This window comes from Gopherus flavomarginatus, chromosome 2, assembly GCF_025201925.1.
Source record: "Gopherus flavomarginatus isolate rGopFla2 chromosome 2, rGopFla2.mat.asm, whole genome shotgun sequence".
Lineage (NCBI taxonomy): Eukaryota > Metazoa > Chordata > Testudines > Testudinidae > Gopherus > Gopherus flavomarginatus.
In genome coordinates, this window is record NC_066618.1 from 210,346,784 (window position 1) to 210,364,561 (window position 17,778).

The window sequence follows — 17,778 nt, forward strand, 5'->3', positions numbered from 1 at the left end:
TGAGTGCCCAGCTTCAGACCCCTAAGGCTTTTTTCAAAGGGTACTTCATTTCAATCTGAGTTGGGTACTTCATTTCAATCTGAGTGCTGAGTGTCGAGCACTTTTGAAAATCAGGCCCCACATGTCTCAGATTGGGTACCTGAAAAACAGAGATTTATTGACAGTCTCCAAAAATGATGGTTTAAGCAACTTGCCCAGGATCACACAGGAAGTCTGTGACACATCTGTGGATAGAATCCAGTCTCTTGAGTCTTAACCTATGCCTTAATAACCAGACCATCCAACTGCCCTCTGGTTCAATCGATACATACACCTTTCAACCTCTGCTGAGAATGAGGCAAGATTCCTACAGGCCATAGCCTCATCCACTGCACAACCTCATCTCATTCACCATTCATTGGGTGCAATAAATGAAACAGGGGTCCTGTGAAAAAAAAGTATTATGTGATTACACTATTAAAGACTTCATCAAAACACTTGATTTCTTTATATACAGAAAACTATTTTTCTTCAGGCCCACAGACTTCCTGAAGCTCATATACTTCCTTTTAAATCAGTATTGTGCCTTTTAGATCCACTCAAAGAATGGCGACTTATGACATTTAAACACCATCTTTATTTATGAAATAAAAGAAAAATCTGCAGAGCAAATGGATGCAAATCCTTGTACACATGTCCAAACATCGTAATATTTTGAGCAGAACAAATGAGAAGGAAAACCCTAAATCAGTCCTAAAAGGAATTTGTCTTCCAAAAATATTTGTAAAATGCCAGTGAGATTTATGATGCCTACCGCTATTTTTCAATTTAAAAAAATCATCACATTATTGTATTCAAAAATACTGAAACACACAGTATGAGGCAAAGAAAACCATAAGAAAATGTCAAATTGGTAAAAATGACATGAAATTATTAACCATGTTGTTTTTAGCACTGTAAAACTTCAAAGTGTTTGAGTTTCACAAAGGAAGTTCGATCATTAGGATTCACTATGCACGCATGGAACAACATGGCAGAAAGCATGTCTCTGATGATGCACAAAGAAGTTACTTACAGGTAATAAGTGTAGGAGTGATAGCTTCTTCTGCCATGATGGTGGAAGGATTTAGGCAGTGGTGGAAAAGATGAAATGGAAGGAAAGAAAAGCCAAATATTAATGTGTGAAAAATCAAGATGAACTGAGACCAGAAGTGGTGACACAAATGAAAGGTAGTACAAATGCATCTCAGGCACATCATGCAATATCTCTCCATTCCAGATATGACATAAATCTACATAAAATTTTAAGTAATCAAATACATAATACCACACTGAAATGTTAAATTTGACAGTTTAAAACAAGAGTAACAGCTAAGTAACATATTAGATACCTAATAGTTATGTATTATATACATCATATAATACATACACAGACACACACACACACGTAAGGTGCTAAACATGCTTTTATTTCACATTGTATTAACTGGTTTAGGAAGGACATGGCATCTCTACTGCATTAGTTAGATGTTTAGGAATGAAAAGTCTTAGAATGCTTATAAAGTAGCTTCTCTTCCCATCAGAGTACTGTGGAGTTTTTTTGGAGGCTCTTTCTAGTTGCTCTCATTCCTTAGAGACCTTAAAACTTAGCCTACCATGGATATGATTAGCCTAGCTTGTCACCCAAAGCTCGTTGCCAGAAAGCCAAATAAACTGTCAAAGTATGATTCCACTTTTCATTAGGCATTTCATTGCAGAAAAAAATGAAATAACTTCCTTGCCCCTTTGTGTCAGAATTACTCTTATAACCTTGGCTATATTACTTCACAAAGAGTGAAATTCACTCCTTCCCCAAGCAAAAGGACTATATTCAGGGATCACAGTGGAGATTTACTGGTGGTGTGAAGACAGAATCCATCGCCAGACTGTGGGCAGAATCCTGCACCTCTACTATTTCTGCCTCTGGGGATACTACAAAAGGCCACTTGGATCCCAAGCCTCTTCATCCATGTAAGCATGGATCCAGCATTCTTTCCCACCTGAGCTCCCTCACAATGATTCCCTCCACTCCACATTCAGAGCCAGTGAGGAACTCCCTCCTGCAGTGGGCAGAGTGCACAGGGCCTCCTGCCCAGCTGTGCCGCCTGCTGCTGCACCACTCTCCCTCCCCAATCAAGGCTTCTGAAAGCAGGGAGGGGCAAAGCCCTCCACAAAGGGATGAATTTCACCCTGCTCAGATTCAAAATATTGATTCTAATTAAAAAGAAGCTTATTCTCCAATAACCATCGCCTCGCCACAGCTACAAATAATGTTAATGTACTGGCAAGATAAAAGACTGAAATCAACTGGGTAGGCATCTGTAATTCTCACAGCACCCAGACACAGTGCTTTGACTATGGCAAAAACTTGTAATGCTAACTTGCCTTAGGCTACATGCTGCAGGCATTCCTTTGAAAACTAGGCTTTCATCACATTTTCTCTCATCTTCTTTGTTTGAGGATGCCTTCAGAAATATTTTCCAGTTTTTATTCCCATTTTTCTGATACTTAACAGTATTGTTTAAACACAAAAGGCTGGTATTGAATATTTAATCATATGTGGCACATTTGCAAAATGCACACCTGTCAAAACTGGATTTAAAAAGAGAACCAAGAATATGGTAACAGGAAGGCTATGGATAAAATCCTACACTTCTTAGTCAGGTATATCTGCTACTATATTCAGTGCCTGCAGGAAGGGTGCAGGACTGGGCTGTATGAAAACGGTTCTGTTTACTTATATTGTGTTGGGAGGAGGTTGTTTTGGTATGTGGTGTAATCATAATTATCTTTTTTTCCCCTTCTCTTTTCAGAAATTATTCATTCTCTAGCTCCCATTTAGAATCTCATGACACCGCAAACCCTATTCCTTACCATATGTTGCCGTGACAGAGATTTAATGTAATTAGTACAAATGTTCTCATACATCTAAAAGATGTATAGCAATTTTAGAAACAACAATAAATATAATTAATCAGTGCAGCACGGCTGGTGCTTGTACGCATAATTCTGCCAAACATGTTATTGAGATAAATTATTCTGTTTAAAAAATGTTGAAAACTCAGGTGCTTTAATTTGTGTGAATACATCAAATTACAATTTGATATAATAGGAGAAAAATTAAATGTCTCATGTTCAAGTTATTTTTATATTGAGTTCTTATAATATGAGCAAGAGGTTTTAGAAGATGAGACTCCTTGAAAATTAGATTCTGAAGTTTTAAATCCCCAATAATTCTGAGGTGCCGCAAGGAGAAAATTTGTTATAAAAATATAATGTTCTAAATGTGCGTAATTTAAGAAATAGAAAACTAAGACTTACAAAAACATTAGATCATTTAGCAAAGACACTGTCCATGCTTTGGAAAAATCTCTGTTTTAGAAATGCACCCTTAACAACTGAGTTCCATTTTACTTTTGATATATGTGGATAGGTCCGTTGGCATGTTTTATAAGTGGAGGTTAACCCAGGTGGCATAGTTAGTATAGTGGCTTCCGCGCCACCTCTCTTTTGCAGCTGGCATAGAAGGCATGGCAAAGGGAAAGGAGGGCCTGGTTGGGTCCTCCCCTTGACCTGAGTTATTCCTTGTTTCCATACTGACTGCTGGGAAATGTTGGCAGCTGGGAAATGTTGGAGCTACATCAAGGGAATGGACTAGTGCAGTTGTTTTCAACCAGGGGTCTGGAGCCCCCAGGGGACCATGAGCAAGTTTCAGGGCGTCCACCAAGCATGGCTGGTATTAGACTCGCTAGGGCCCAAGGCAGAAAGCCAAAGCCCTGCCATGTGGGACTGTAACCTGGGGCCCCGAGCCCCACCACCTGGGGCTGAAGCTGAAGCCTGAGCAACTGAGCTTTGTGTTGCCCCTTATGGTATGGGGCCTGGGTAATTGCCCTGCTTGCTACCCCCTAACACCAGCTCTGGCTTTTATATGCAGAAAAACAGTTGTTGTGGCACAGGTGGGCCATGGAGTTTTTATCGCATGTTGGAGGGGGGGAGGAGGGCTCAGAAAGAAAAAGGCTGAGAACCCCTGGACTAGTGCTCTGCAAGTTCAGCACCAGAGAGCTGGAAAGGGCATTCCTGAGTAGCACTAAGCATTCCTTACCCATTTAAACAGATACAGACATTAGAAATTATTAGAAGGCTCAGGTGTATATGCATCTCAGAGTAGAAACAAAAGAAGCACACAAGAAAACAACTCTTTTTTGTTGAGAAGAACTGAGGCAATTTCTGACCCAATCAAATATTAATAGCCACTGGTTTACTACACTCCCACAGCAGCAACAAGATGGTAGCACAAACTGGAACTGCTGCATCCCAAATAAACATATCCTTGAGCAAACCTCTCCCATTAAATCTAAGTTTTCAACCTCCATACTTTTTGGAAATAACAATAATTTAAAAAAGAAAAGAACAGATAGACAATATAGTAGATTGAATTATGCCTTTTATCCATCCATCCCTCCCTGCTATTATCCAAGATCCTTAATATAATTTTGGAAAGCAATGCTATTTATTATTACTGTTTACCAAACATTACAGGAATATTGCTATCATTTTCATTCCATTGTCTTTTTTTATAATTTGCCAGTGAAAGCAAAACTTTCTTTATGCATGTAGTTGTCAATGAGGTCCTGCAATTTTCAATGCAGGAATGTTGGAGGCAGGGGGAGATTGGGTAAGTTGCTTGAAACTGCAATAAAGGTTAGATTCAAATTCCATTCAAGTCAATGGAAAGACTCCTATAGACTTCAATGGGCTTTGGACGAAGTCTTAAGTGAGATAGACAGATCATATCTGAGAGCAGGCCACTCCACAGGCCTGATTCTGATTTCGCGGACATCACTGTAAATTGATATTGCAATCATGATCCAGGTCCCTCCATACTTTGTAGTAGTCATTAGAGCAATGAGCATCTTTATGCTGGAAGAAGGGTTTAGTGGTTGGCGCATCAAACTAGGAGACAAAAGTCTAGGCACTATTCTTAGCTTTGCCGCAGATTCCTTATATGCCCTTGGGTAGGTTACTTAATTTCTCTGTGCCTCAGTTTATAAAATGAGAATAATATTTAAGAACCACTTTAGAGGAGTATTGGGAGATTTAATTAATATAGGGTTATGAAGTGCTTTTGAGGTTCTCGGATGCAAAGTTCCACAGAAATGCAAGGTAATATTTTTTGACCCAGGATTAAGTGAATTCCTTACTCAGTTTAAACTCCCGTTGAAGTAACTGATGCCCAATTATCAAGTATAATCATCACATAGTACAATATTGATAAACTTGTTTCACTCAGAAGTAGTTGAAGTACCATAAAACTTATGACATACTGATATTGCCCTTACATTACAATTGTACTTAGCTTGCAAAACAATTATAAATTCTCTTCGAATGCATAATATGTACAAAGTAACTGAACCTAGGTGAAACATAGGGACCCTAGGTCGCATAGTCAATTGATATTCTACTGAATAACTGGTTCAAGTTTTACTTGGGTCATAAGTGAAATTATTTCAGGGCCTGTCTATGCTACAACTATATGTTTGGAGACCTGGCCAAAACACAATCATCCCTATATCTGGTTAAAAGCTGGCTACATCTTGTAATGTAGATGGGTCCTAACTGTACTCTACAGTCTCTGTTCAAGCCTGCAGTATGGTTCAGGAAAATGGTTAAAAATTAGTTATCCATAAATCCCATCTACACTACAAGGTAGAAAGGCGTTCTAACAATGTCAAGGGACAACATTTTGTAACAGAGTTAACGGATACGGTTACCGTAAATAGGCCTTAGTGGTTTCCGTTTAATCACTAGCAGACTTGTCTCAATCACTAAGAACATTTGTCCCAAATGATGTCAATGGGGAGAAGGGGAAGAAAAGCGAGTGCCCTACCCACACCTGCCACCAACTATATGGGTCTGGAGCCTTCCCATTGCCCAGGGATTGGCTTATAAAAGGCCTCAGCAAAGCAACAACCACTGGAGCAGCTGAGGGACCAACATTTGCCTGCTCGGAGAAAGACTGCGGAGGGAGCAGGACTAAGCAACCCTTCCTTTGCTCCTGGGCAGCTCTCCCTGGGAGGCAAGAAGAGTCTTTGCAGGAGTCTCTCTCTTAACTGGAATTACTCTACACTTTGGCAAAATTTGTTAAAAAATGGCAATCTGGGCTCAGGAGAGGCTCAGAACTGGACTAAGAAGGGTGTTGCATGTAGGTCAGGATTAAGTGATGCAGGACTGGCAAAGCAATGTGGAGAGCCTTAATCGCAGCATGCCAGCATTATGTCTGGCGCCAGGGAGGGGCTTTTGGGACTCATTTTTTATAGTTAAAATGGAAAGTATGATTGCAGCAAAGAATTAAAAGAAAATGTATGGAAGGAGAAGGTACTACATTTCAGAAAAGATTTTACTCTTGCTACACAGGATTATAAACCCAGGAATTTACTGGGAATGTCTGGGTTTTGCAAGACTGCTCCAGTGTCCCAGATACTATTTAGAATGGACTCAAATTTCCTCTCTGATCTGTGATGGTGCCTCGTCTAGTTCTTGTAGTGGTCACTCCCCCATCCACTAGGGGAGCTCACAATTCCCTTTCCAGGACACTCTTCTTCCCTCCACTGCCCCCCCTCTATCTTAAAGAAAACTGGGGCCCAGCTGGCTCTGTGTTGTGCCCAATGCACAACCTGCCTGCCAGCTATTTAAATGTGCATCTGATGTGCTCCAAGCCTGGCACTATCGCCAATTGCTCAATGTGCTTCAGGTTTGGAAAAAATCCAGACCTATTACACACTACTGGTACACACACAGTTCAATCGCCAGCCTGCAAGTAGTAGACTAGGGCCAGCACAAGTGGGCCTAGTCTACTACTTTAAAGAAGGGAACACTGGACTGTGATTGGGAGGTCAGAGCAGAGTTCCAGGGAAGTTAGAGTAGATTCCAGGGAAGTGGAAGTAGATTGGAAGAAAAGGGTAAGAGATGAGCACTCAGAGGACAAACATTTGTAGTCCAACCCCTCTTCAAGCTGCCAAACCCTACTCATCCACTCCTTCAACTACCTCCAACCTGAACACCAGGGCTGCAAACTCATTCATACCTCAGAATAGATGGCCAAACCTTGATTCAACTTACTACTGAAATTCTCGCAACATAGGCAACAGCCTTTCAATGTTCTAGCTGCTAGAAACTTGCAGTTCACTCCCTTCCTCACCCCTTTACACTGTGATGGTATTCAGAAAGGAAGTAGGTTTCTCCATTTAAAACAGAGGCAACTACCTCTATTGCTATAGCAGTTTTCTAATGATGTCCAAAGCACAAAACCCAAATGCATGTGTGCTAAACCTACTTTTGGAAACATCCAACATCTTTCCAAGAGAACCATTTTCATTTGTTTTCATGGAATGAAATCTGCACAGAACAATATAGACTTAATCCATACCACAATTCATCTCAGCTCCCTCATTCCCTTTCTATTTAGATGAGCATTTCTTTTATATTCAAGATGGGCAACTTTCTCAGATTTCTGTGGGGAATCATATAATATCAAACTTTCAGCTGAGCTGCTGCATAGAGACAAGGCTTGCCCTTCTGGGACAGAGATACTGTTCTTACATTATTTGGGCCCATCATGCAGTAGTAATATGTACAATGCTAGAATCATTAACCTTCAGTTGTTTTTCTTTGATAACAAAGCCACAAACCTTAATTCATAAAAAAGTGCTGCAAGATAAAAAATTCATATAGCACAGTTTTACAAAATGCCACAAGGCTTCAGAGAAAATAAGCAGCATTTCCTTAACTCTGTGGTAAAGGGCAGCAAGGTGGCTGGATACATTTACCTGAATCACACTGAAAACTGCTGTAGGAGATGCTTTGACACAAATATGCACATAGAAAACGTATATTAACTGCTCACCTTTTCTTCATTATCAATACAACCCCCAGAAATATAATAACGAACAGCAAGATGCCTGCAATGACTCCAGCGATTTTAACAGTATGGTCTGTCTCCTTCTCTGGCTCTGGGTCTGGTTTTCGAGTAGCAGCTCCTACGAAGGTAGTGGATTTAAAAGAGGAAGGGGGGGGAAGAATAAACACATTACACTTTGTTCTCCTGTTACATTTAACATACATAGTAATAAGTCTTATCAGAGCTGACAGACAGCAATGCTTTGATTTTTTTTTTAAAACTGGTCTCATATGCACTGAAAGGAATGTAATTGTTCATATTGTTCTGCAATATTTTGCTAAACCACAACACAAGATGGATACTACACCCACGCCTGACCCTTTTATAAGACCCTCTTCACACATACAATTTTCTGTATTTTTATTATCTGTGTTGGCTCCCTGTTCTTCCTGCCATTTAAAAACTTGCTAACACCACAATAACTATCCTAAGCCTTTATCCTAATTTGACTTGCTGGAACATCTTCCTTAATTATTTTTCATAAATGAAGCAGTAAGTCCGTAACATATTAGCTTAAACACCTGGAAAAGTGAGATAAGCTCATTTACCACGCGTTTTACCAGCAATTGTTTTTTTTGTACAATAGACCTTTTTTTTTTTTGCCTTTGGAAATCTAAATCTAGGTCACATCTGGTAGGCAAAAGACTCCTTCTAAGCAATTTATTCACAAAGTGAGAAGCAGCTGATGATCACATCACTGGCACCCACATTTAATATCTGTTTAAATGAGATAACCAGTGCCTTGCAGCAGCTACTGTCTTAGTGTTTCCAGCTTTCCCATTTAAAAAAGCCTACCATTTGTATTGTTTACTGTATAATGTGATGGAACGTCAAATCCATGTCTGATGAAATATCCATTTCCTCCACTAAATGAGTTCAGGATGAAAAACGTTAAGGACATAATGTTCAATTCACTAAACTGAATATATATTTTTTGAGAACTTACACTTTTTAAAATCAAAATGTCACATATTTATCATTTGAGGCACCATATCACCTTTACAAAGTGGACAGATAGTCCCAGAAATAGGAATTTATTTATCAGTGTTCTTATTACAGCTTTTTTTTTGGATGGGGAAAGCAGGGGAGGTAAAATGCAATTAAACCATAATATTGTAGAACTAGCATTCCCATCACAGTCTCCTGGTTTCATTAGGGGCACTTAAAGGCACAGTTGTTGTCTACTTGTCCTTTTATTTGCCTTTTTATGAAAAATGGCTAAGGCGAGGATTTTACCTGAGGCCAAATTTTCCTCTGCTCCTCTCCCACGATCAGGGCCAGATTTTCAAAGGTGGTCAGCATCCAGCAGTTCCCGTTGAGACACTCATGGACCAGATTTTGGAAAGAGCTTAGTGTATCGGATGAGACAATCTGGCCACATTTACTGGTGCCTAAATGTGAGCTGAGCCCTTCTGAATATTTGGAACCTACTGTGGGTGCTAAACCTGTTTGAAAATTCTGGCCAGGGTGTACTGTAAACATAATGCGCTAGAGATATTTACTGTCTATGGGCCCAATTCCATCATGTTTACTACAGCTAATATCTTACTAAGAAATAGTCCCACTGAAATAAATGGGAGTTCTGAACTAGTAAAACTCAGTATGTGTAAGGATAGTGGAATCAGGCTTTATATTTTCTGTAACAGATATGCATAAAATTTTGCTCTAAACAATACTATTTTTAATTCCCTTGTATCGTATGAGGGATTTCTTTAAAAAAGCTTCCTATTATAATTTATACAGCACTCAAAGTGTGCTAGGTACTTAGAAGATACCTACTGTACCTTCTTAACGCAGAAAACAGCTGTTGAGCTGCAAATGGCAGGTGGGAAACACTGAATCAAGAGTGATATAAATGACGAGGCAAGATACAGAGTTTATAGCAAGGGGAAATGAGAATTGAAACAGTAGCAAGATCTAAGCCAGAGGTCTCAAAGTCCCAGCTCGTAGGCCATCCGCGGCCCGAGATCCTCCCCACTGCAGCCTGCGAAGGAGAGATGCATGCAGACACGATGCCAGCAATGTCTGCTGCAGGCACTGCCCCCTGCAGCTCCCATTGGCTGGGGAAGAGGGAGAAAGATATCATCACTAGACACCAGGTAGAGTAAGCCATGGAAGCAGAGTCACTTTTTTCCCCACAATGAATAATACAAGTCAAAATACCAAACACAACTATCTGATGCACACCTTGCTGCAATCCTGAAGGTTTCAACTGCTCAGTCACTGAGGCCAAACATCAACAAACTGACAGAACTGAAGTGTTGCCAGGTGTCTGGCAAACACTAAAAACTCTCTGGCACATGAAGAATTGTATAAAGTTGTATGACAGTTTTATTATTTCTAAGAAATTGGAAATAAAAAATACAGTATAAATGTTTTCTGAACACCACCTTCAGTGACATTATTGGCCCGCTGGAGGATTTGAGGACTGGCACTGGCCCTAAAGTAAATTGAGTTTGAGACCCTTGATCTAAGCTTTCAAACAATCCTTCTTACATTCTCATCTTTGTGCTCTCCTCCACACTGCCTAGTATGACTGGAACACTCACCATCTTCTAGTGTGCAAGATGACTATCTTCTCAACTAACATCATTCCTTATAATTTTCTTCCTTCAATGAAAGCGAGCAGTGTTAATTCAACAGAATAATAAAAGCACAGGGCTACCAATAAAAAGATATAAAATAAACTCTTGCTACACTCTAAGGTAGAGCTCTGCACAATCCAACATGCTTTTCTCAACATCTATTACCTCCCTCCACGACTGAACAGGGCCCTCAACATAATGGAACCACTATGGGTTACAATGTGCAAAGAAGAGAAGAAAGCCAAGAGGCAATTAAAAGCATGCATATATTCTCCCTGTCATGGAGATCATCTCTTTTAAGGTTAATTGCATTCTTTGCATGGCTGCTTTTCAGGGTTGAACAGTTAGGAGGAGGATCCACCATCATACAGATCCTCCAGCTCACACATGGAGCTTTTCACACATGGAGAAGGGATATGGGAGCTCCAGAGGTTAGAGTAGGGACATATGGACATAGGAATTGCCATAGTAGTTCAGACAATGGTCCATCTAGTCCAGTGTCCTGTCTCAGTCATTAGCATCAGATGCTTCAGAGGAAGGTGCAAGAAACCCCTTCAGAAGGCAGATGTGGAATAGAACTGCCCTCCCATGGCTTCATCCTATTGGTTTAAACCCTGAAGCATAATGTTTTATATCCCTTTCTAAACTCTTTAAGCATGAGCTATTCTAAATCTGGATGTTCTTGTTACCCCAGTAATTGTCCAATCCCTCTTTGACCATTACTTTGTTCTTAGAGTCAGTGACATCACATGGGAATAAATGTTTGGTCTAATTCACATTTTGAGTGAAAAAGTACTCCTTTCATCAGTTTTGACTTTCCCACTTTTCAATTTTATTGAATGTCCCATTGTTCTTGTGATATGTCACAGAGGGAACAGAAACTCCTGTTTTACCTTATATACACCATTCATTATTTTATATACCTTTATCATGCCCCTTCTTACCTCGCTAAGGTCAACTATCCCAATCAATTCTTGTCACCCTTCTTTGAACCCTCTTTCATTTTGGATCCTTTTAGTGAAGAGTTCACTATTCTATAGAGGGCTGAATCATTGATTTATAAGGGAATTATTATATTATCTGAATTATTTTCCATCCCGTTCCTAATATCTCATTTGCTTTTTTTGACCATAGCGCACATTGAGCAGAGGTCTTCACCAAGATATGTCAGGTTTGCAAGTAGTTCAGATTTTTCTCTCCAATGTGCATTACTTTGCATTTATCAACTCTGAACTTCATCGATCATGCTGTCGCCCATTCACTTAAGTTTTGTTTTGTCCCTCTGAAGTTCCTCATAATCTTACCTGGACACGACTAACCTAAATAACTTTGTATCATCTAAAAATTTTACTACCTTATTGCTCACTCATCCTGCCAGGGAATTAATAGATATATTCAGCAACCACTGATTTACCATGGAACTTCGAGGTACCCCACTGCTAACCATTTGCCATGATGAAAATTGCCTTTTTATTCCTACTCTGTTTCCTGTCTCTTAATCAATTTCTGATTCATGACAATACTTTGTTTCTCACCCCATGACTATTAGTTTCTTTAGTAGCCTCTTGTGAGAGACTTTGCCAATAGCCTATTTAAAATCTAAAAAATTACATCAGCTGGTTCTCTTGTAGCCTTTATTTAATCAAGAAGTACAACAAATCCTAAGACTTTCGTGAGACATGATTTTCCTTTTCAGAACCTGGGCTGGTTATACTCTGTTATACTATGATCTAACAGTCCTGGCATTTTATTACACTATTTTTATTACAGTTTTAACCAATTTGGCAGGTACAGATATAAGGTTTACTAGTTTGTAATTGCCCAGATCTCCCATGGAGCCTTTTAAAAATATAGTTACAAGATCTGCTACCTTCAAATTCTCCAGTATCATAGGTGTTTTTAATGAGGGATGGCATATTTTTGTTAGCTGCTCAGCCACTTCATACTTAATCTCCTTCAGAACTCTTAGATTTATAGCATCTGGGTCTGGTGACTTATTACTTCTTAAATTATCAATCAGCTTCATCAATTTCTTCTGACATCTCAATCTGTGATAGTACCTCATTTTTTATTACCAGAAAAGTGTGGTATAGGTATATCCGTTAACATCCTTTGTGGTGGAGACTGATGCAAATAAATCATTTAGCTTGTGAGCAATGTTGTTTTATTCCTTAACTTCTCCCTTGGTGATCCAGTGAACCCAGTGAGTTTCTTTCCCAGGCTTCCTGGTTCTGATCTATTAAAAGAATTTCATGGTTGTTTTTATACCCATTTGTTCTTCAAAATCCATCTTATCCCTCTTACTTTCCCTTTTACATATTGCCTTCTGTTTACTGGTTTCACTGGGGTTAAATTTCCAGATTTTGAAAGATCTCTACTTGGTTCAAATAACCTCTCAAAATTTGCCATCTAGGCAGACTGGTTTACATCATGCTTCCTGATTTTGTTTTTGTTCAGTGGTATACATGTCTTGTAGGAATCAGTTAATGTCTTCTTACCTATGCCACCTGTAAGGATTTTACTTCATTTACTTTTGACTCTAGGGCCTTTTTGACTAGCCTCTTCATTTTATTAAAGTCTCCCTTTATCAAGTTTAGTGTCACTTTTTGGTATCTTATTTCCCATTAGGATGTTGAACCTAACAATATTATGGTCACTATTACTTAGTGGCTCAGCTACTTTTAATTCTTGAATTAACTCCAGCAAAATAATCCTGTGACTGCTGCATGGCTTGAAGAAATTGGTGGAAAATTCCCCTCTCTTTTCCCCAACAGAGTTCCCAGGGCCCAGCCGAGTTACTCTGTCTAGGTGCTACGAGAAGGATTTGCCACTTTGTATCTGAATAATTTTACTTATCTATTTAGGCAGGAGCTGCCTCATTCCCTGTGGTCTGTAAGGAGACAAGCACAATGCTGGTGGTTAAAAAATAATGATAAACAATAATAGTCTCTTGCTTGTAAAGTAAGGGTAAATAAGTAGTGTATTACTCACGCTTTATTAAAATTAGAGTTAAGAAAATTGTTTGAATGAACTCAAAAATATAATTTAATTCTTTTAAATAGAATGTACACTGGTTTGAATTTGCTTGTCAAATTTGATAATTTTCTTGAATAATAAAAGAGCCCTCCACCAGATAAAATCAAAATAATATTAGAGAGAGAGAGAGAGAGCGCACAAGAGAGAACACCATATGTTTGTTTTAAATTAATAAAGCTTGAACTTGCTTGTTTGGGGATTTTTATGAAATGTCTACTAAGAGAGATAACTGGGTCACTGTAAATGAATAAGCAATCATTAAAAAAATCCTATCCCAATGGCCTACCAGTCATACTTACAAACAAGCACAACAAAGAAATGGGATTAAAAACAACAACCGCACAAAACAACTTCACTTATTCTGACTAAAGCAATTCATTCAAAACCTCTACGATTTTTCTGCTGTTTATTTACATCAACAAATAATCCCTTCCTTTAACTAAAGCAGGTTGATCTCCACTTTATTTCCCACTCAAGGTTGACCAATTGGGTGTCTCTTTACTTCTACTCTGCAGCTTTATGGTCTCTAACCGTACTTGCTCAGTAAGTCATTTCCAAGTTTCTTCCAGCTAAATTTCATTTACAGGTGTTACATCGACTGATGTAATGGATACATTTAAACACCTCCTAGATAACAACACAGGTAGTCTAGACCATCTCAATCTCCAATGAAACTTACTTTTCCTGTTATTAACCAGCCCATGATTTTTTTTTCTTTAACTATTGACCTATGTTACACAGAAACTGGTAAATGTCCATCTGCTTCTCCCTAGGGAAAAATTAATAATCACACCTACAAGATTTCATACTCTTTTGAGACATGCAATCAAATTATTATGCAGGCAGCATGATCCAAGTATTATCGCTTTTCAACACCTACCTTTAACTCATTTTACAGAGCAGGTCAGGGAAATGAAATGTTATAACCCCATGTGACAGCTGCATTATGATTAGGCAGTTGGAATCGTGCAAAATGGGAGGCACGGACATGTGGTGCTGCCTTTGATTATCCATTCCAAAGGCTCTACTCTCACTGCCACATAGCAACAAGATTGAAAAGATCAGAAAATTTGGCTTTAAAGAGCCCCAAAGCTTCCAAGGACACAGCAAAGCATAAGAGTAGGTGGGGAAGGTATTATTAGTACTACAACTGATATTTTAGCAGCACCTAGAAACTCCAAATCAGATTGGGAACTCCATTGTGCTAGGAACAATTCAAACACAGAGCAAAACAAGCCTTCACCCCAAAGAGGTTCAGTCTAATTAAGACAAGCTATAACAAGTGAATGTCACAAACTATCAGAAGAAATGGAAGAGGGAGGGAAACAATTATAAGAAAATATATTTACACAGTGCACAATGGGTATAAATAATTCCTTCTGCCTATCCAGCTAGCTGTTATGACTTGGCACTTCTGTAAGCATTACTGTAGGTCTTGAGGGGGAGTCTGAAGGAGTACAGGGCAGTGTCTTTATGGAAGAGTTTGGGTAGGATGCTTCATGCTGGAGGGCAGGAAAGTGAAGATGCTTGTGGGAAAACCAGACAACTAGGTAACTTTGCTGTTGGTTGTAGAAAGTTAGGCTATGATAAAATATAAAAGCATATCAATAGCTTTCTCCTGACTGAGCTATGCTGCTGAAAGGGAAAAAAAAGCATTGTAGAGAGGTAGGTCCTCCTTGTGAATGCAAAGAGATCCACAGAGTAGGGATCCCTGTTGAACCTTGGAATCCACATTCTTAGGAGGCCAACTCTTTTCCATGGACTGATAAAAAAAACTAACTCCCTCCTTGAGAGGATATTGGCTAGAAAACTCCATGCCAGTTTTCCCCCTCATATGGGTTTTTTCGTGAGAATGAATAATTGAGCTCTAATTTCTAAGTCGGTGGCAGAAGAGGCACTGCTACAAGGATACAACAAGCAAGTCCAAAGCACCTTCTATTTGAGTTTAATTTTTGGTCCAGATGCCAAGATTTTAGATTGTACTGGAGAAGATCCAAAAGACATACAAATGTGTAGATTAAATGAATTATCACTCCAGCTAGTCTGTTTGTACTGTAAACAACTGACATTCAGTCCTCATCTGCTAACCAGCAAGTATTCTGCTCACAAAAGTCTTTGTTTCATTACTCTCATCAGAATTCCAGCAACAGTAGAAAGCCCGCAACACCTCAACACACTTCATTGGTTGCTTTCACATCAACATTCTTATTTCTTCTTTGAAAAATATACTGCTTTTTTGTCCCTATGGTTGAAGTTATGAGGTGTTGATAGACCCTGGGCAGGGTATAATTTGTGAAGGAAGGTGGTTTTGATCAATTTTCTCCCCCTTTCTAGCTCATGTCTTGAATATATTAGTTTTGTAAACTCACTGGCTTAAGGTCTATTATCTTTTTACAGTATTTCCCCTTTCTGCATTGTTGTTCCCTTGTCAAATGCTCAGTTGTAGATGGTATTCTCCGCTTGGCAGGAAATGTGTCTTTCTCTGTGTTTTGTTTAGTCAACTGTCAGTGCTGAAAACTCTGTAGCCAGATTTTCTCACCCTATAACATAACTCCCATTCAATCTTTTTTGTTTTGGTGAGTTACTCACACACTGTGTAGGGAGAACAGGGCCCTAATTTTCATGACAGAGTATTTGCTCTTTATTTGTGATTATTTTACATTATATACTGATGCTCAGTTGTCTTTCCTTCATTAACAGTGCTTTGTACTTTAGCAAAAGTCATGCTGGGGCATGTGTGTGCACACATACACTCGTGAAAATATGTCTTATGAACAGACCCTGAATAAAGGTGTGCGTCATGTGATACAATTAAATTCAGAGTTCCTAAGCAGGAGGAGTCTATCAGAAAAGGCTTATCAAAATAACAGCATGCTTCCTAATACTAATTATGAATGATTAACTTTGTTTATGACATTCCTCACTCGTGCAAAGAAGTAAAAAAAAAAAAGAATGGAGAACAGCACGAAAAGAAATGCAAAAGTGTCACTGATGGATATGTCTAATCTGTTTGATTTTCAATTTGGTTGTAATTCTAAACTCACTTTTAGGTGATTCATTTTAGCGCATGTGAGCACAAAGTAGGGTTTATTTGTTTTTTAAACATTTATACTTTTGGTAAACATAAGAAATAACATTCATAGCTGCCATAACCAAACCCAGTTGCCAACGTGATGTGCATCCCTTGGCCTCACCCTGATCTACACTCCCGTAATTAGCTATATTGCCTGTCACGGGGCTTCTTTTTTTTTTTTTAAAGCCTCTCCTTAAAACTTCAGAGGCCTACACATAACTTTAAAGAGTCAATCCACTAAAACAAAAAAGGAAAAGGAAGAAAATTAAAACAGCCTCTCAAGCTAAATCAACCTTGACTATTCCCCAAACAACCAGCCACACAACAAAGCACCAACAAAAAGAACTTATTCCACTCTTGCTAAAACTCCCCTTGTACTAGAATCTCTGACCCACTTCTTGGTTTACAGTTGCCAAATCTTAGGACAGGGTGGAAAAGAAAGCAAACACAAAATGCCCCACAATAGTGCCCCTTTCCTCATGGAAAGAAATTATTTTCCAACAGCTCCTTTTATCAACAAGAAAGTAACAAAAATAAAAGATTCCTTTCTTCACAAGGTGATAAAATAGTCCCAAACACTCCCCTGTGCTGGAAATAAGGGGTATAAGGAGGGAGATCTTGTCTCTCATGTAGCTAGACCTTAGACCATTAGGGATTCGCGGGTCATAATCAATACTCTAACCTATACCAGTAAACTAATAAGCAGTCACTGCAGAGCATAGAGCTGTGATGCTGTGTTCTTGTACAGATAACTTGCTGAAAAGCAGGAAGCCCCATTCTCCACAAGCTTAAATTTTCAAATAATTTTACAGGCCTTAAAGGCCAAGGAAAAAAGTGCATTTTATCATGTGATAAAACATATCTTTTTTCTTGGGTGGACATGACCAAAAAGTGTCAGCCATTGAAGAGCACACTACAGGACTCTAATCCCACAGTGACAAAAACATGGTTTACAGTAGCAAAGTCTATATCAGAAATAAAAGGTAAAAGCCTCTTGGTCAACTGCATATGCAAAGAAGCAGTTGGGTTCACAACTGCTATCTGGTCATCCAAGTGCAGCTGAAGTCTAACAAGACCCCATGAATTGCAATCACACGAGTTGTAAGGTG

The 17,778-nt window shown here is 39.0% G+C and overlaps 1 protein-coding gene across 7 annotated transcripts in view; it reads right to left on the minus strand.

The window, feature by feature from the left end:
- PTPRM (protein tyrosine phosphatase receptor type M) overlaps positions 1–17,778 on the minus strand; it is a 729,462-nt gene that overhangs the window by 227,927 nt on the left and 483,757 nt on the right. For 4 of the 7 annotated variants that reach the window (XM_050942101.1, XM_050942100.1, XM_050942098.1 and 1 more), the window contains one exon: positions 7,922–8,054. In XM_050942101.1, coding sequence (XP_050798058.1) covers positions 7,922–8,054 — 133 coding nt within the window. Of the gene's footprint in view, positions 1–1,054; positions 1,085–7,921; positions 8,055–17,778 lie in introns of all 7 variants that reach the window. The other 3 variants (XM_050942099.1, XM_050942096.1, XM_050942095.1) reach the window with 1 other exon arrangement.